The sequence below is a fragment of the Monosiga brevicollis genome, genomic scaffold, assembly GCF_000002865.3.
Source record: "Monosiga brevicollis MX1 MONBRscaffold_19 genomic scaffold, whole genome shotgun sequence".
Lineage (NCBI taxonomy): Eukaryota > Choanoflagellata > Craspedida > Salpingoecidae > Monosiga > Monosiga brevicollis.
Genome location: NW_001865056.1, coordinates 764,666 through 781,963, shown reverse-complemented (window position 1 = coordinate 781,963; position 17,298 = coordinate 764,666). Strand labels below are relative to the sequence as shown.

The following is a 17,298-nucleotide window of genomic DNA, read 5'->3' as shown; positions in this document are numbered from 1 at the left end:
CAGAGACAGAGAGAGAGAGACAGAGAGAGAGAGAGAGAGAGAGAGAGAGAGAGAGAGAGAGAGAGAGAGAGAGAGAGAGAGAGCGAGAGAGACAGAGAGAGAGAGAGAGAGACAGAGACAGAGACAGAGACAGAGAGAGAGAGAGAGACAGAGACAGACACAGAGAGAGAGACAGAGAGACAGAGAGACAGACAGAGGCACACAGACAGAGGCACACAGACAGAGGCACACAGACAGAGGCACACAGACAGAGGCACAGAGAGAGACAGAGAAATGATGAGACAGAGAGTGTTCTAGAGAGCGCAAGAGCGCGTTGACACGTTGCATGAAAGGGAGCCGTACCATGAAGCGTCTTGCAACACGCAGTGAAAAAGTTGAAGCCCCCCAAAGAGAATCAATTTCCTTTCCGAGCGACGCAGAATTACTGATCTGGCACGTTTGGCGAGGCCTTGGAATGGATGTTGTCGACAAGCTCGGCTTGCAAGGCCCGGACACAGCGTCGCACGGCCTGGTTCATCCGCTTTTCCTTCTCCTCTTGGTCAATGTCATGCAATGTCTGATCTGCCTCTTCCAAATCCGGGAGCACCTCGACGCATCGGGCGCCCATGCCTCGATCTGGCTTTTGCAGTTTGATGGTGCGGGGTGGCAGTTTGCGATCGGGGTCGTCTGAATGCATTGTACGTAGGTGATAATGAAGGCTCACCATTGTGGTTGAGCATGCATAGCACAGGGGGCAGCCGAGCCCATCAAGGATGGGAATGCCGGGCAAGGGAGCTTGTGGGGTGCTAGGGTCCTGGTCGTGCTCCGCCTGCTCTTCGAGGGGTTCAGCCAGAGAACCAGTCAGCTTGCAGGCGGCATCGACGTCGTCTGGCACGCAGAGGATGTGATGCTTGGTTCGCAGATGTGTCACAATGTTACCACGGAGCCGATGCTGGCATTCCAGGCATATCGGCGGGCCGCCTCGGGGAGCGACGCAAAGCCCAATCTCGCTCAAAAAACGCTTTGCCCCTCGCACGTCATGATCCTGTTGAAAGCGGATGCGTCGTTTGGCCTTGCGCGGACGGCTGAACAAGGCAGGTGGCTTGTCTTGGTGCGCTGCGGAAGCGGCGGTGCTTGCTGTTGGCGGCTCGGCGTGCTTGGCGCGAATGTGTCGGAGAAGATTGGTTGCGAGCCCGTGGCTTGCGCTGCAACTGGGAACGGGGCAGTGAAAGCTGCCGTCAGGCTGTCGATCAACAACCGTTACCTGACCTCCCACACTGACACTGGTTCGGCGCTGGTGAAGCTACAGTTGCAGCGCGATCAACGTGAAGGGTGCTGCCTTAATAAGGAAGCGGAGTGGGTTGCGGACAACGTGATGCACACACCCTTCGATAATGACTGTTTTTGGCCGAGTCTTTTGCAAAAGTCTCGCCGCATTCTTGGCAAGTGAAGCGCCTGGCGGTTTTACCGTCCATGACACCTTCAAGCCTGCGAAACGAGTGTGCGAGCGCCCTTCGAGGTGAGATGTTCGCTCCGGTGGTATCATGGTCTGGCATGTTGAGAAGGCCACCGATGCAAACGCCTTCTGCTCTTACCAGCCTCGCTGGTGCGGTCGGCGGCGTCGTCGGCTGGAGGAACGTTGCATTGAATTTGAATGCAGGAAAGGCGTCAGACGTGCGGCACTGTGTTGTGAATAGATCCGGGTGCTCTTTGATCCAGTCAGAGAGCTCGGACAAAGGCGGATGGCAGGTTTGTGCTGCATGGTGCGCTCACCTGTCAGTAGGATACACGTCCTGTGCCAAAGTGGCAAGATGGGAGCACGCTCAAGCTCCCATTTGCATACATGAATGAGGTCAAACGTGAAACGAGCGTGACTTTGGTCACCTGATCTGGGTGACCGTCAACGTGCAAGGATGTCTACAACAGTCACACAAGGTCACTTTGGCATGAGGCCCAAGTGTACGATCGAGCTGCGTGAGGAGCCGACATCATACACACTAACGAAATAAGTATGTTTTGGCGACAGGACCGGGTCGGCAAGCCATGTGTGCGCGCCTACGCGCGTGAGGGGTGGGGGTTCAAAGGCCAACAAACAGGCAGTCTCTACGCAAGGAATACGGTGAGCTTTTTGCCTCATGACCTTTGGTGCGCAGAGCAGTGTGTGGCTACAAGGATACATGATTGAGTAACGCTGGCTCAAGCGAACATAAGGGACTTGACGCGACACACCTTCGTGTGTCCGAGTTCAAAACACAAGGCGAGCAGTGAGTCAGCGTGTCGGCTGAAGGCGACCAATTTTTCGGGTCACAAAGTTGCTAGCGGGCTATTCTGCTGCTTGAGCAGGAGAAGATTGCAAACAGGCCGGGATCACCCACTTGAGCACTGAGATCTCACGTGCGTGCGGCATCAATGTCAAGCGACTCGGCGCGGACTGCGTTTTGAGCCATCTAGCACAAGTTGAAGGGATGCATATGAGCGTACAACATGATCAGCACATGGAATGGCCCACGGGACTGTCTTGTGCATCGTTACCAGGGGATCCCTTTGCTTCCACTCTCCTCGGACCACCACTCTGACCCGTCAACCTTAACGGCTCGCCCGCACACACACGCGCACACACACATACACACACCCGACACGATCAGTCAAAGGTGAAAATGCACCAAAAAAAAAAAAAAAAAAAAAACTACTCTCTCTCTTTCTGGCTCTGGCTCTGAGTTTGGCTCTGGTTTTGGCTCTGTCTCTGACCCGGGCTCTATTTGGCGCTCTCTCTCTGTTGTCATCCATTTCGCCCTTGAACTTTTCTCTTTGTATGAATTTTAGATTTGTTTCACCCTTCCGTACCTCTGCTCGTTCTTTATCATTCGGCCACTATCTCTGACCAGACCTCCGTGCCCCTCCACATCTCTCTTTGTCCCTCCCGTCAGTCAGGGGCTGTCTTAGGACATGGGAACATGAGGATCACACAAAAAATTAAAACTTTTGGTTGGGCACGATTTAAAATCTGACATCTGACATTTGAAACCTTGAAGAAAAAAAAAAAGGAGCGAGGAACTAATCGATCAATTCAGTCTATCGTATGTGGAAGCGCAAGGAATGGAGGGCAGCTCGTCTGCGGCATCCCGGGATGACATGGGGATAATCTAGCAAGGAAGCAGGGGGAGAAGCCACGCGCACTCACAGGCCGACTCTAGCAGCAGCCTTCATCCACACACATCATCCACACATCATCACAATTTGTCTATTCTATTGGCTGGCTTGTGGGGCTTGTCACGCAGTGCTTTCGGCTGTGTCTTCCTCATCTTCACCCTCAAGGCGCAGACTGGGCCCAATCTCCATGTACTCATCCTCCTCCATGTCCTCCATAGCAAAGGGATCGGGCCTTTGATCGCTCGCGACCTCGTCTACGGTGGTGCTGACAGTGGCGCGCCGCGGCTGCGCCGGCGTGCCTCGCGAGCTGTCGGGCAAGTCCATAGAGCTGCGTTCACTTGCATCCTGGCTCGGGTCCTGGCTGCTCGGCTCGTGGCTCGAGTCGTCAATCTGGAAAAAGGGATTGTTCCGCATCTCACGGTACGGAGGTGGATCGGCATCAAAGCTACGGTCAAAGACCGACGTCAGGGCGCGCTCTGAACGCGTGGCAGCAACGCGCTCGGGGCGTGCGCGCTGCAGCAGGTTATGCAGTGGATTGAGGTGATGGGTCGGAGAGCTTTGCTCAGTACTGCGTTCAATGCGTTCGTAAACCTGGGCCAGTTCCGCGCGAATGACGTGCTTCCGAAATTTGCGCAGACGCGGGTTGTGCACCAACGTCACACAAAGCCAGACGCGGTTTCGAATGCGGCGGCGACGCGCGCGTGAGGCCTCGTGCTCGTCCATTAGCACGGACACATCCGAGCGGATGCGGCGATGATTGGGTAGACTCGCGCCACTTCGCGCTGGGGTTGGGGCCGCCGCGTGGGTATCACCATTGATCAGGCCATCTTGGTCCTCCTCTTCTTCATCGCCCGCATTATTTGGCAGGGTTTTGAAGACGGCAGTGGAGCCGTGTAGGGATTGAGAGTTGGCACGGCGGGTCAGTTCGGTGCCGGCAGTGGTGCCGAGGGACGGGTGGACGTCGTAGGCGGACTTGACAAAGGGGGGCTCCACCTCCAGCAACCAAAAGTAACAGGCCGTGAGCAGGATTGGGTGTGAGTAGAAGAGGTCAAGCTGCATGTAACCCAGATAAGAGACGTAGGACTTGTCCATGAGCTCGTGTTTGCGAGGCATGAGACTCTTGTCCATGCGCCCCATGAAAATGACTTGCAGAAGGATGGAGGTGATGGCACGCTTGGCAAGACCAAGCAGGGCGTTGAAGAGGTAGAAGATAAACTCGATGCAATCAAAGACGTGGAACAGGCCTCGGCGCTGGAGGCCCCGGTCATTGGGGTCCATTCGAAAGGCAAGCCATGTGATGAGCATGAGGGTCCAGTAGTTGACCAGGACCATGGCGAGAAAGCCGGGTTGGCCTGTCTCGGCGTCGAAAATGGCAAAACGAAACCACCAGGGCCAGAACCAGTCGCCGTAAAGGTTCATGATTGGGAGAACGGTGGTAATGACGATGAAGATGGCAAGGACGGTAAAGACGACGGTGCCAAGGGCGAGGGCCGCGAGGGTGCTGGCGACCTGGGTGCCGCCGTACTTGAGGGCAGCGGAGATACTCTCGCGCACGGGGACGGGCTTGATGATAAAGTCAGGCTGGCCACGAAAGAGGAGGAGCATGCGCTTGCGGTAGACGACCAGGGTGTGCATCAGGGAGATGCAGAGGGCAAAGCCGACGAGGGTGGCGGCTGAGGGGATACCGGCGCTGAGCGCGTGGCGAATGACGATTTGGTCCTTGCGACACTCCTCGCCGTGGCCAAGTTGGACGCCGACACCCATTGTGAGCCAGTCAGCGACCCAGAGCTCGGCGCCTGGGGTTGGGTCGCACTGGCGACCTTCGCAGCAATGCCCCGAGGACATGGCAAATTCGGCCATGGCGCCGAGGAGGGAAGCGGCCGAGTACATGGAGGGGGTGATGGAGATGGTGCAGCAAATGCTGAGGCCAACGGCGCAGAGGAGGCGTGTCGGCACCATGTAGTGGTCGGCGCCGGTGAGGGTCGCTCGAAAGGCTTGGTAGCCAAAGGAGGGCGTGAGGGAGGCGCGCGGGACCCGGGCTAGGAGCGCGCGAATGTAAGGGCGGCGATCAAGCTTGTTGATCTGCAGCTCGCGCCAGGTGGGTTCCTCGTGCACGTTGCCCTTGAGGCGATCGTAGAGATACTGTGCGCGCTTGGCAATTTGCCACCAGTACCATGCAGCCAAGTAGGTGATGCAAACAGTCGGCGGGATCATGGCCAGGACGTTGATGGCGGATTGGCGCTCTCCAAAGCAGGCGATGGCGCTCCAAACCTGCTCCAGGACGGCAACGGAATAGGCGGCCCCGGCCACGAGGCCAATGGTTTGCGTGCGGGCATACTTGCACAGAATGAGGGGGATGAAAAAGATGAGGATGGTGAGAATGCCGGTCAAGGGCAGGGCGTTGTTGGTAAAGGCCGGGACCACGATGCTGATGGCGCCAAAGCCGGCGGCGGTTGGCCAGGCAATCTCGTCCGTCTCCAGCAAGTGGGCCGGTGGGGTGAGGGCGTCCATCCAGCCAAAGGTGAGAACATAGCGTAAAGTTCCCAAGGGCCGCTCGTAGATGACGTCGGCGGGGCGAAGCCGGCTCAGGCAGTTGCCCTGGTCCGGGCAGCGCTCGCTGTGGCAGTTGATGCCAAGGCGCGGCCAAGCCAAGGAACATGTCAAGAAGGATGATGCCCAGGGATAGGCCCCACAAGAAGCTGAGATCGTTCGTGAACGACTTCATGCACTTGGTCACGTCGCCCTGGCGTTCATCGGCGCTATTCCGCCAGTGGGTGACAGCATCGACCTTGTCAAACTTGATGGAGAAATACGAGCACTTATCGTAGTCGTGGGGGTCGTGGCAAGCACAATCGTGGTGAACGTCGAGATGGTAGCGCCGGGTAGGAATGCCGGCCTCAATCCCGTCGGTGGTGCGGGCGGCAACGGCGGGAAAGTCGGGTAGGGTAATGTTACGGTCGCAAGTGAAGGCCATCTCAACCTTGGTGCCAAAGAGGGATGTGGAGAGGGCTGGGGTGGCGAGGTCAAGGTAGAGGGCGGCAAAGGCACCCAGGTGATCGGCGGACTCTGACACGTTGACCAGGCGACTGCCTACAATGACGAGTTGCGTGTCGTTAAGGTGCTGGAGCCGGTTGCTCTCGATGCCGGTGGGAAAGTGCGCAGCCACCAGCCCAAGCCAGGATGACGTGGGGCGACTCTGTAGACAGAAGGAGCTGTTGCTACTGCGACCGCAGTGAGGGTTTTCGCGCGAGTAGCGCAGCAGGCTGTCATCGGGAAGGGTGAAGTAGAGCGTGGGCGGCAGGTTCTGCAGCCGGCTGAGGGCGGTCGGGGACAGTTCGGACGTGTTGGTCGTCAGCCATCTAAAGATGCATCAAAAGAATAAATCAAAAGGTGAGATCAGAGGAGGACGGAGGGAAGGAGAAAAAAATAAAAAGGATATGTGCGTATATACATGGTCAGCAAAAGTGGACCAGGCAAACGGCGCGGGCGGATCAGGGTGGACCCGCGGCCTGATCGAGGATGCTCGGGCAAACGTACGACTGTATTTGCTCCGGGGTGATGGCCTTGACGTCATGAGGCATAAACGCGACGAGGACAAAGGCTAGGGCCACGATAGATAGCAAGTGGGGCATCGATGGCCAGCGGCCGATGGAGGCACTGCGGTTTGATGGCGGACAGGCCTCTGGTTTTGGCCGTTTGCCCAGCATACCGCTGGCACGGACGGCACGAGCCTAGTTGGTACGGGCGAGGGCAGTCCACAAAAGCAAACTCGTGAGGGCCCGAGGAGGCAGGACACCGGCAGGTAGCCTCAAAACCAAGGGCATGGAAGGCAATGCGGTCCTCTACCTGTGCGCCAAGACGAGCCGGATGCGATGACAGGAATTGCCGCTCCGCGCGAAAGGCACGCCACCGAGAGAAGAGAGAAAGCAGCCGCGCCGTAGTCGATTCAACTTTGGGCGAGGCCAAGGGGCCAAAGGCAAGAGAGGATAGCGTAAGAATAAGAGACCAGCAACCGCCAGTCGGTGGCGCTGCCAGATTCAGCGCGCGCCACGACTTGCGTCTTGCGGTCCAGAAAAAAAAAAAAGCCAAGACGATCTCGCTCGCCACCGTGTGATACTTTGCAGCACTCGCGGAATACCAGCGTTCCCTGGATAAAGAACTCTGAGGCAATGGCCACTGGCGAGCGGCAGAGTAGATTGATCGCGCCGCTGCCAAATGCCGCCGCTCCGACTCGAAAGAGAGAGAGAGAGAGAGAGAGAGAGAGAGAGAGAGAGAGAGAGAGAGAGAGAGAGAGAGAGAGAGAGAGAGAGAGAGAGAGAGAGAGAGAGAGAGAGAGAGAGAGAGAGAGAGAGAGAGAGAGAGAGGGAGAAAATAAAAAATAAAAGAGAGTGTGTGTGTGACTGTGAGAGCAGAGAGTTGAGAGAGTGGGGAATCAAGCTGCTCAAAAGGCAGAGAGCGGGCAAAACGATGCGACGCATTGGGAGAGGATGACAAGAGGCGAGACACCCAAAGAGAGAGGGCGAAGAAAGCACTTGTACCATAAGGAAAAATAAAGGCAAATCCAGAGAATCGAAAACCATCCCGCTGCCTTTCAGAGGGGAATGGTTGAGACATATAAATGTCAGAGATAATCTTTTTCCTTGCCACGATTCGAGAGAGCCGAGCGTGCAAGCTGCCACAACCACAGTTGCAGCTGCAGCAGCAGTAAGACCCAAACGAAACACCGTGGAGAGCGAGTGCGTGGTCTCAAATGGCAGCGAGGAACAAGCCCCTTGGAGTTTCTCAATTATGCACCAGCTTTCCTTCACCGTCCTGGCTTGGTCAAACCAATTACCCTGCCCACTGCATGAGCGGCGCAGCAGATGAGACCTTGGCCGTACCCCTTTGGCACCTGCGCTGTTCATTTTTTTTTTTTTTTTTTTTTTTTTGGTTTTTCATCAAAGGAAACAATCTGGTGCTCTGGACAAAAAGGTTTCATGTCGCGAAAAGAGCAGTTATTGTAGATTTATAGCTATCCTTTTATCGAGTTCGTGAAGAACATTTTGAGGCTTTTTACCACGAAATCTGGCCGTGAAATTTTCTTGTTTTGGTTTTCCGTTAACATGTCAAGGGGTTTTGAACGCGATCATGGCCATGGTCCACGACCATCCTTTGGGGGTACCGAGGTCCAAGCCTCGGCCCTCATCTACAGGGACCAGAGGCATCTGCCCCGAGTGCCCTCCGTAACGAGGCCCGGCCGCCACCACGAGCGAACACAGACTTGTTGTAGCTTTCATAACGTACACAAGCCAAGTTTATGCAGCTATTTGCACAGTTATTGCAGCCCAGCATCACCCTCAAAAGATCATCCGACTCTTTCGCACCACATCGCAAAGTCGACAACAGCTGTTGAAAACATCAGTCTGCCACTCCACCCCCACTCTCATCATCAGATTCTGCACATGTGTCCCATCTACTTGATCTCGCAGGGACACACAAGACCGACCGGCCCGATCACCTGGTGCAGCTGGCGGATCACCGGGTGCAGCTGGCGGATCACCTGTGTAGTCCACGGCTGCACCAGAGAGGCAGGTTGGGAAACCGTCTCGTATCGCGCACAAGTGCACCCAGGTTTTGGTTGCTCAAGCTGACGCATGACACAACGCTCACCCTGAAACGTACGACGCTGAACCCGTTCGCACGACCACCAGGAGCGTCCTCGTATGACCCCGTGCCTCTTGACTTGAATCTGCCCTTCGCCTCCAAACCCTTACTCCGCACCCACGCGAGCTGGTGTCAACGGCACATTAGCGCCGCCCCCCGGCCGTCAACGGGCCGCAGGTTGCCATGCAACTTATGTCTGCCGATCGACGGCAGGCCATTCTTGCTGCTTCTTCTTCAGCTTCCTCCTCGGCTTGTTCTTTCAAGATCTCCTTGGCTCCTCTTCTTTCCACCAGCGCTTCCGGGTCGTGGCAGGGTGCGACTACGCTCGCCTTTTCTCTCGAGATTGGTGTGGCCGCCATAGCTGCTGTTCCCTCGGTGTTTGCTAGTCTTGTTTCGCGTTGCTGCCACTGGGGACTAGACCGGCATGGCAGAGGCGGCAGCCCCGACCCTGAGGCTCTTGGAAGATGAAGCTGTCCCGAGCCCACCCCAGGCTACCAGCACCATGCCCATATCCACGTCTCCTCCTGTCGCTGCCGCTGCCTCCCCGCCCCTCGCTCCCGCCTCCCAGCGCCGCTACAAGCGCCGCATTGTGGCCGTCTACAAGGCCATAGTTCGCTACCATTACGCCAAGCGTTCAGGCGCATCCGGTTTGGCTGCCTGCCCCCAAACCCCTTCTCCAGGCGCCGCGACCACAACCTCGTTGACGCCCCGTCCACCGAGCCTCACGGGCCTATCCCGTGCCGTTGTGTACCCGCCACTCACATAGCACTCCACTCGTGTCTTCCTTTCACAGTTGACCGCGTCCTGGCGCTGGCCGCCTTGCAGCGAGCCATTCAAGACTTTCGTCTTCACCGCAAAGTCAACTCGTCGGAGCTTCAGCCCGACGTGGTCTTGGCAAAATGGAACACCCAGGTTGGCCATTGCCGATTTCAGCGTTGGCTTGCCCGACCCGAAAAAGAGGAACCAGGCCCATCGCGCCCTCTCATCCGCCCGCTTCTTTGCTGCACCTGGGACAGGTCAACCAATTTCTGGCCAATCAAAAGCTGACTGTCCGTGCTTTTTTCAAGCGTTTCGACCGCGACGGCGACGGGCAGCTCGATTGTGGGTGCCGATGTCGTTTTCCTCCTGCCCTCGCGCATGCGTGTACCAGCGAGACATAATTGCGATTCAATGATCGCGCCTGTGCTGGGCTTGCTTACCGCTGTGACCTGCCTTGACTTGCCGACGCAGTAAAGGAATTACAGTCGACCATTGAAAAGTTCAAAGAGCTCAAGCTCACCAAGCAAGAAATCAAGGTCGAGCCGCAGCCCTCTCTTAGTGCTCGATGCTTGCCCATCACTGGGCCCCTTTGTCTCACCCCAATGCCGATGCCCGGCTCTTTTGCACCAGGCCCTTTTGAAGATTTGGGACAAAGACAAATCGGGCACGGTGGATTATCAGGTCTGGCCACAACGCCTCCTCCTCCTCCTCCTCCTGCCCACGTACCCAGCCCAGTGGAAACGAGTTGATCCCGTGTGGCTCGCCTTCCCGTGCCGAGACCAACTCACCTGCCTTGGCCGGTTCATCCAGGAATTTGTTGATGGTCTCAAGTACAAGTACAACAAGATGCAGGTGGCCAAGCCCTTGAAGCATCGATACCGAGCCCGGTCACCGCGTCCCTTTAGCCCCGACCCCAGCGTCCACTACAGCAAGGTGGGTCCGCACCTGGCCTCCAGCCACAGACATCCAGTTCCCCACCTGACATTTGCTTATCAACCCACACGATCCGCCTGTCTGCCTGTCTATGGGACCTGCTAGAACAAGCTTCGACGGGCTGGGAGCAGCCTGAGCGATGATCCGCAGCGTTATCCGCAGCACCGGCCGAGATCCCGCACTCGCACCAGCCGGACGGCCAGCCAAGATCCAGAGACCCCGCCCAGTCCCACCCCGCACCTCATGAACGACTCGATGGATTTTGACGCCATCGACGATATCGCAGCTCCAATGTCAGCACTCCCTCATCCACTGGCAACAAGCCAATCGACCGACACCCAGGTCCCAGAGGCCAGTCCCTCTGAGTGGCAGCAACGCCTCGCGGAACTCGAGTCGGAGCGCGATCAGCACGTGGAAGCCCTACAGGAGCTTCAGGAGACGCTGGCCAACGTCGAGCGCGAGTACGAGGACCAGCTCAACGCGCTGCACAAGCGCCATCGTCGCAAGGCCTGGCTCAATGCGGCCCGGCAAGCCCGTCTTCAGGATGCGGCCGAGCAAGCGGCGGCCCCGCCCCCAAGCACGTGTGACGTGGATGTTGGCACCCCTGAACTCGCCGCCATCCATATTGACCAGGCCACACAAGTCGAGCCATTGACAATCGAGCGGGGGTCCAGCGCCTTGGAGTTGGCCCTGCCAGACGAACGAGAAGCTGCATCGTCTTCAGTTCTCGCAACCCCGGCGACACCAACGGAAGCGATGTCACACTCTGAAGCTGCCGTGCAAACGGATCCGGTTCCGGTGGTTGAAACTCAACTACCAGAGATTCTTGGCGTGGAAAGCGCTTCAGACACACAGGAAGTTAGGACCGGCTCGGCAATTGCCTGCCAAACAGATCTTCACTTGGGGCACATGGAGCGGCTGGCTGCCATGAGCCGTGTCGGTGCCAATCATCTTGCTCGTATTGCCGAGCGTGTCGATTGTGGCGTGCAAGCGGCGATCGAGTCCGACGTCGCCATGGCAAACACAGCCATCATTTATGGCCACGCACCTGATGCCGACACCAGCCTGGCACAGATTCAATCCATTGCCCCGCCCCTTCGTGCGCTGCCTGAACCGGGCGAACCTCCTGTTGCGTCTTTGCGTCCGCAGCTCGAAGCAGTTCCCGAGCATTCCAATTCAGAGACAGGCTCGGGAGAAACATCAGAGCATTGGTCACACATCAACGCCGTGCTCACCCATCCCTCAACTTTGGACGAACAAGAGCCCACAGTCCCTGGGACCACGCCATTACCCGATAGTGAGCGTGTCTACGTGCTTGTGCGTCGAGGTCGCGACCTGGCCACGCCTCCAGCCAACCAACGCCCCCAGTCAATGAAGACTAAAATCAGCAGCCCACTCCGCGCTGCAGGGCCTCGTGCCTCTCGCCGGCGTCGTGCAGCCGCACAGATTTATGAGGCAGCCCGGCGTATCACCGTTCCTCGACCAGCAGTCGATCAATCGCGTGCACGAGGCGACCAACTTGAGCATTTTGTTGAGGAAACCATCAATGTGCCAGTTTTTCAGACTCGGGCTGGCGTCAGTTTCTCGCACAGGCAGACGCATGTCTATGCTTTGGCTTGTGCTCACATTTTTACGGGCCCGGGGCACTCGTCACTGTAGGAATGGGAGCCGCGCGTCGTGGCAACGTGCCAGCACTGCCGAGCGGTCATCTATGCCGGAGGTGGGCATCCAACCGCGAGGCTCCGAATTGTTTGTCTCTTTGTCGATCATGTTCGATCTCACCTGCTTGTTTTGCCCGCGCGTGGCGTGGCTGTGATAGAGCCATCCGTGCACTGCGACAGTGGAACCCAGCGGATGCATTTGACTTGTGTCGAGTACCACACCCTGCGGCACCTGGATACAGTCATACAACAAGGCTGAGGCTCCGGCGTGCGCGCGTTTAAACCCTTCCGCAACCCACTGTCTCTTGTTTGTTTGGGCGAGACCGAGGTCTCTGAAATGTTTTGACCGAGTGTATCCGAAACCTGCGTAGCAGGACGATTGACTGGCTGATAGTAAATGACAACCCACAGTGTCGTTTGGCCTGCATGGCCTGGGCCGAGCGCTTCTGCTGCTACGGCAGGACACAAAGAATCGCAAGGCCAGGTTGTGTCACCACAAAGCCCAAGGAAAGATGCACGTCAAATCACCCCTGATGCTCCGAGCCAAAAATCCAACAGAGCCGCCCTGTAACGGGCTCGTCCTGCTCCATCCATAACAACGCCATCCTCAATCTACATGTGCCCGCGGGCAGCTTAAGCTACATGTGTGTCGAAAACGTTCACATCAGCCTAAGATGTCTCGAGATATGGCGGCCGACCGGTACGGAGCTCCCAGTACGCCTCATAGACAATGTTCCAGGTCGCATCGCCGGTCGAGGTGATCGAGCTGGTCCAGTTGCTCGAGTTGGCGTTCCCCAACCGCCAAACGTTGGTGGTGTGCCGTTTTGCCATATTCATCTTGCCCACGCCCCATCTCTTTTTCCAACAGTCATGCAAAGTCATCTCTCGTTTCTCTCACAGTTTTCCCATCACTCTTCTTAGACCTTTATCACGACACTCACCTCACTCATCACTTGTGCTCTACCTCTCATTACACACCCTGATCTCACATACTCTCTGCATTTGCTTCGCTTCCACATACACTCTCTGACTTCCTATTTTTTTCTTCCCAACGTGTGCACACGAGGTGCTGAAATCGGAAATCGTGAAATTTGCACAGGTCCGCGCCGATCGCCTGCGGTGCCCGGCTGCCGTTTGGCTGATCGGTTGGCTGGCTTGTCTGATCACAATTGTGGGGTTTATTCCTGTGTGGCAAGATGGTTTCGTGTGCGAGCCTGTGTTAACCGGCGATTTGATTTCCCGGCCTCACCGATACCCGGCTGTGCGCGTAGCGACGACAAAATGGAGAAGCAACCTTTGCTCAACAGCAACGGGCCCTACGGCGCGGTGGGTTCTTGCGCACTCGAACCTGCATGCCATCCTCGTCTGCAAATCAAGCTGTTCCCTCGGTGCGATGCTCCTTCTCAGCATCCATGCCTCCTTTGCCGTAGCCTCCGCCGGCGTATGCGCCCAGCGCGAGTGCCCCGCCCCCAGGGCCATACGGCGGCCCATCCAGTGCAAGCGGGGTGCCACATTCCCAGCAAAACTACCAAGATGTCAATCTCGGTGCCTCGGGCCACAGCTCTTCCGCCGAGCCCAGCGCACCGAACCTCGAAAGTATGGGCGCGCCGCCGCGATCCCTTTTCAACGATCTCACGACTGTCTCACGACACCTCGTGATGATCACGACGTTTGCGCAGTCATTGCTCCGCCCTCGGAAGCTCCCGTGCCGATTGCACAAATTATTCCCAACGCATTTCGCCCGGAGCCGTACGTCCGCCCTGCACCCTCGGTCCCCTTCTTGTCGCCGTGCAATGCTTTGTCTCGTCCTCATGCTCTCCCTTTGCTCAGGACCCCTACGCCAACGGAGGAAGAATTGAAGGACGCTCTCAAGTCTCGAATGGACGAGGCCTGCTGTGCAGGCACCAAGGCGGCACAGGAAATGAATTTGCGCAGCCACACCTCCAACGTGTGCTACGTGTACGAATTCAAGTCCTTCACAGAGAAGCGCAGCACCCGCGATCGCACCGTTCCCTATGCCGGTACGCGTGCGGGATCCAATCGTGCCCCACTCCTTTGCTGCGCCCTTATCGTCCTTGATTGTCACCAGCGCTCAGCTCCCCCATTCTTGGCCCGATTCTTCCTGTGCTGGTGTCGACTATGCAGGCCAGGATGTAGACGGGCCCGAGCGCGGCCTGGCCCCTCATCCGTGGGCCATTGGCGTCATGACACCTCACCCTTTTGTCGTCTCGGAGGATCGCAAGCCCGTGCCCCACACCTCGCGTGTGCACGCATGCAACAACTGCGCCGGTTTGGGAAACATCATGTGCACTTTTTGCCAGGGACGTGGCCGCAGCCAGTGCACCTTCTGCAACGGGATTGGCCGGCGCAGTGATGGCCAGCCCTGCTCTTCTTGCCACAGTTCCGGCGTACGCGTTTGCCACACTTGCAACGGCAGCGGTCGACGCATGTGCTCTCGCTGCCGCGGCTCTGGCCGTCTCATGACCTACCTCGAGCTGATTGTGACTTGGTACGTTGGGTGTTGCTCCTACTTGGCCCCGTCCCCGAGCACGCTCACGGCGCTGTTCCCGCCTTGCTTTTGCTCATGCACTCCCAGGTCGGTTCATGATTCCCAAAAGGTGTTTGATGAGGATGCCTTTTGTCTGCCATTGGATAAAGTCATCCAAGGCCAAGGCCGCTGCGTGTATCAAGAACAAGACGCGCAAGTGAGTCTCAAGAGTGGGACCGTTCAGCGCGTGCACGTCGTCCGCCACCTCCGCTCACGAGGATGCTTGAACGTGCAGGTCATGGCACTCGTGGGTAGTCCTTTGCCCAAGATTGATGCCGTTGCATCGAGTCTCGTGCAGCAGCACCGCACCATCATTCCCTCCGTACGTGCACGCATCGTTGCTCCTGTGTTTTTTGTTTTTTTGTTTTTTCTTTCACTAAAACCTCATGGGCATGTCTGCCTGTGCTAGACGGAGCGAGTTTTGCTGCAACGCCAGACCGTGCACGCCATCCCCATTACTCACGTGACTGCCCACTGGAACGGCAAGGACTTTCAGTACTGGATGTACGGTTTGGACGGCAAGGTTCATGCCCCTGACTACCCACAATCCTGCTGCTGTGGCTGCACGATTCTCTAAGGGGGGGCATCTACGTCAGCCCGACTCCTTAGCCTCAATCAGAGGCGTCTTCTTCTCGTTTATCGTCACATGGGTTGCTCGCCGCAACTTTTGATATAGTAGTGCCGTGGATGGTTCTCTGTGTAGCGAATGTAGTAAACAGGGATGCTTGCGTTGGCTTGTTGTTGTGTATTCACTTGGGACTTTGTAATGTGCGAGTGTGAATGATGTGAAATCTTGCTTTTCTATAAAAACAAATTGAAATTACCACTGCGTTGTCCGCCCATCACGAGCATCACGGGCTCACTTTGGCTTTGGGCGTCAGATATGGAGGCCTCAAAGAAGTCAATCCCAACGAAAATACAATTGTGGATGGCGTAACTGTTCTTAACATGTAAAGCACATTGGAATTTACCAGCCAAAATCCTGGGCTGCGGTATCAGCGACATATTCGGCAATGGCCATGCTGGAAGTGCAAGCAGGGCTGGGGGCCGAGCGCACGTGCAAGGTTGTACCGCTGAGGCAGTTACGTTCGAAAATGAAATCCTTGCTGGCCTTGCCATCACTTTCAAAGACCTGCACCATGACACCAGCGAAGGACTCCTCAACCATGTCATCAGTAATGGTGGGAATAAGCTTGCGGGCCTCGTTCATAAAGGCGCGCTTGTTCAGGTCACGATACATCTCGCCGAGTGAGAGACTGAGGTTGCTGATGGCAAACCGCCAAAAGCCAATGTTGGTGGTGATGTCAAAAAGATCGCGCAAGCTGAGATCAAAGAAGTTGTAGCCCTCACGGTCAAAGGCAATGCACGCGCCAGGGCCAACAATGATGCCCTCGCCGCGTTGCTCGTTCACGGTGGGCGTAAAGTGCACTGTAAGGCAAAAACACGTGCACGGGTGAACTAGAGCGCGCCGGGTCAACGCGTGACGATAATATGGACACACTCACCGCCAACAGGAATGCCGCCACCGCTGGGGACGGGGTACACGTTGCAAGTCACCATGTCCTTGTATTCAGACTTGAGCTGCCAGTAAGAGCCACGGAAAGGAACCTACGTTGTACGAGAGAAAGAGAGAGAGAGAGAAAGAGAGAGAGAGAGAAAGAGAGAGAGAGATAGAAACAATACACACACACACACACACACACACACACACACACACACACACACACACACACACACACACACACACACACACACACACACACACACACACACACACACACACACACACACACACAACACAGAGAAAAAAAAAAGTTGAGAACAGAGGCGCGTACGCCAAAGATGAAAAGAGATGTCACGAATGAAAGAGACGCACGACTTTGGGGTTGGCGCGACCACCGCCGCGGCTAGCAACCGTGTCGGCGTGCAGACCAGCGCAGGTGATCACGTTGCGGCCGCGGACTCGCTTGGTAGGGCCCTTTTGACCAGGTTCGACGCCAATGACTTCGACTACGTTGGTAGCGGCGTCCACCTTGAAGTCAGTCACTTGAAACCTGAGACGGATATCGTGGCGGCCTGTGGCGAGCAGCTCCTTTGCCATGTGGCGGGCAACGGCCGCAAAGTCTACAATGCCGGTGTTGGGGGACCAGAGGGCGGAGGAGCCACGAACGGCAGGTTCGCGCTCCTGAATTTGCTGGCTGTTGAGGATTTCCAGACCCTTGACGCCGTTCTGGTTGCCTCGTTCGTACAGCGTCTTGACCCAGTGGTCCTGGTCGGGAGTCGAGGCCACGATCATTTTACCGCATCGGCGATGAGGCAGGTTGTTCTGCCCGCAGTACTCGTACATCAAGTCAGCACCTCGCACACAGCACTGCTCGTCGTGATGACAACCGCAACAGCACCCCGACCAGCCAGATGAGAGGGAAAAGGTCTGACGTGCGTCGCGACAAGTGACTCTTTGGGCAACAACAAACCTTGGCCATGACACTGCCAGGCTCGTAGTACATGCCTGCGTGAATGACGCCGCTATTATGGTTGGTCTATGCATCAAAAGAGAATGAAAACGTCAGTATTATTTGATCCAGCCCTCGCCATCCATCAGCCGCGCCCCCCCCCCCCCCCCCA

The 17,298-nt window shown here is 56.8% G+C and overlaps 5 protein-coding genes across 5 annotated transcripts in view; 2 read left to right on the top strand and 3 right to left on the bottom strand.

Moving 5' to 3' along the window:
- Window positions 1-7: 7 nt before the first annotated feature.
- Window positions 8-1,454, bottom strand: MONBRDRAFT_27532 (uncharacterized protein; the record flags this gene model as incomplete). Its single annotated transcript, XM_001747857.1, has 3 exons — window positions 8-293; window positions 437-1,282; window positions 1,365-1,454. Coding segments are annotated over 3 exons (1,222 nt in total), but the record flags the coding sequence as incomplete, so codon positions are not given.
- Window positions 1,455-3,249: 1,795 nt separating this feature from the next.
- Window positions 3,250-7,743, bottom strand: MONBRDRAFT_27531 (uncharacterized protein; the record flags this gene model as incomplete). Its single annotated transcript, XM_001747856.1, has 5 exons — window positions 3,250-5,746; window positions 5,787-6,488; window positions 6,667-6,860; window positions 7,247-7,359; window positions 7,668-7,743. 5 exons carry the CDS (start codon window positions 7,741-7,743, stop codon window positions 3,250-3,252), a joined length of 3,582 nt encoding a protein of 1,193 aa, XP_001747908.1.
- A 1,531-nt stretch (window positions 7,744-9,274) lies between these two features.
- MONBRDRAFT_10214 (uncharacterized protein) lies at window positions 9,275-12,123 on the top strand (the record flags this gene model as incomplete). The annotated part of the gene is made up of 4 exons (XM_001747943.1): window positions 9,275-9,419; window positions 9,566-9,684; window positions 10,162-10,464; window positions 10,570-12,123. 4 exons carry the CDS (start codon window positions 9,275-9,277, stop codon window positions 12,121-12,123), a joined length of 2,121 nt encoding a protein of 706 aa, XP_001747995.1.
- A 1,395-nt stretch (window positions 12,124-13,518) lies between these two features.
- Window positions 13,519-15,250, top strand: MONBRDRAFT_10213 (uncharacterized protein; the record flags this gene model as incomplete). Its single annotated transcript, XM_001747942.1, has 5 exons — window positions 13,519-13,874; window positions 13,956-14,146; window positions 14,271-14,634; window positions 14,722-14,995; window positions 15,083-15,250. 5 exons carry the CDS (start codon window positions 13,519-13,521, stop codon window positions 15,248-15,250), a joined length of 1,353 nt encoding a protein of 450 aa, XP_001747994.1.
- A 390-nt stretch (window positions 15,251-15,640) lies between these two features.
- The window catches only part of MONBRDRAFT_27529 (uncharacterized protein), a gene marked incomplete at both ends in the record, with an annotated part of 2,006 nt that continues 348 nt past the window's right edge, over window positions 15,641-17,298 (bottom strand). Inside the window, 4 exons of the mRNA XM_001747855.1 lie at window positions 15,641-16,101; window positions 16,179-16,281; window positions 16,550-17,044; window positions 17,148-17,213. Coding sequence (XP_001747907.1) covers window positions 15,641-16,101; window positions 16,179-16,281; window positions 16,550-17,044; window positions 17,148-17,213 — 1,125 coding nt within the window. The remainder of the gene's footprint in view (window positions 16,102-16,178; window positions 16,282-16,549; window positions 17,045-17,147; window positions 17,214-17,298) is intronic.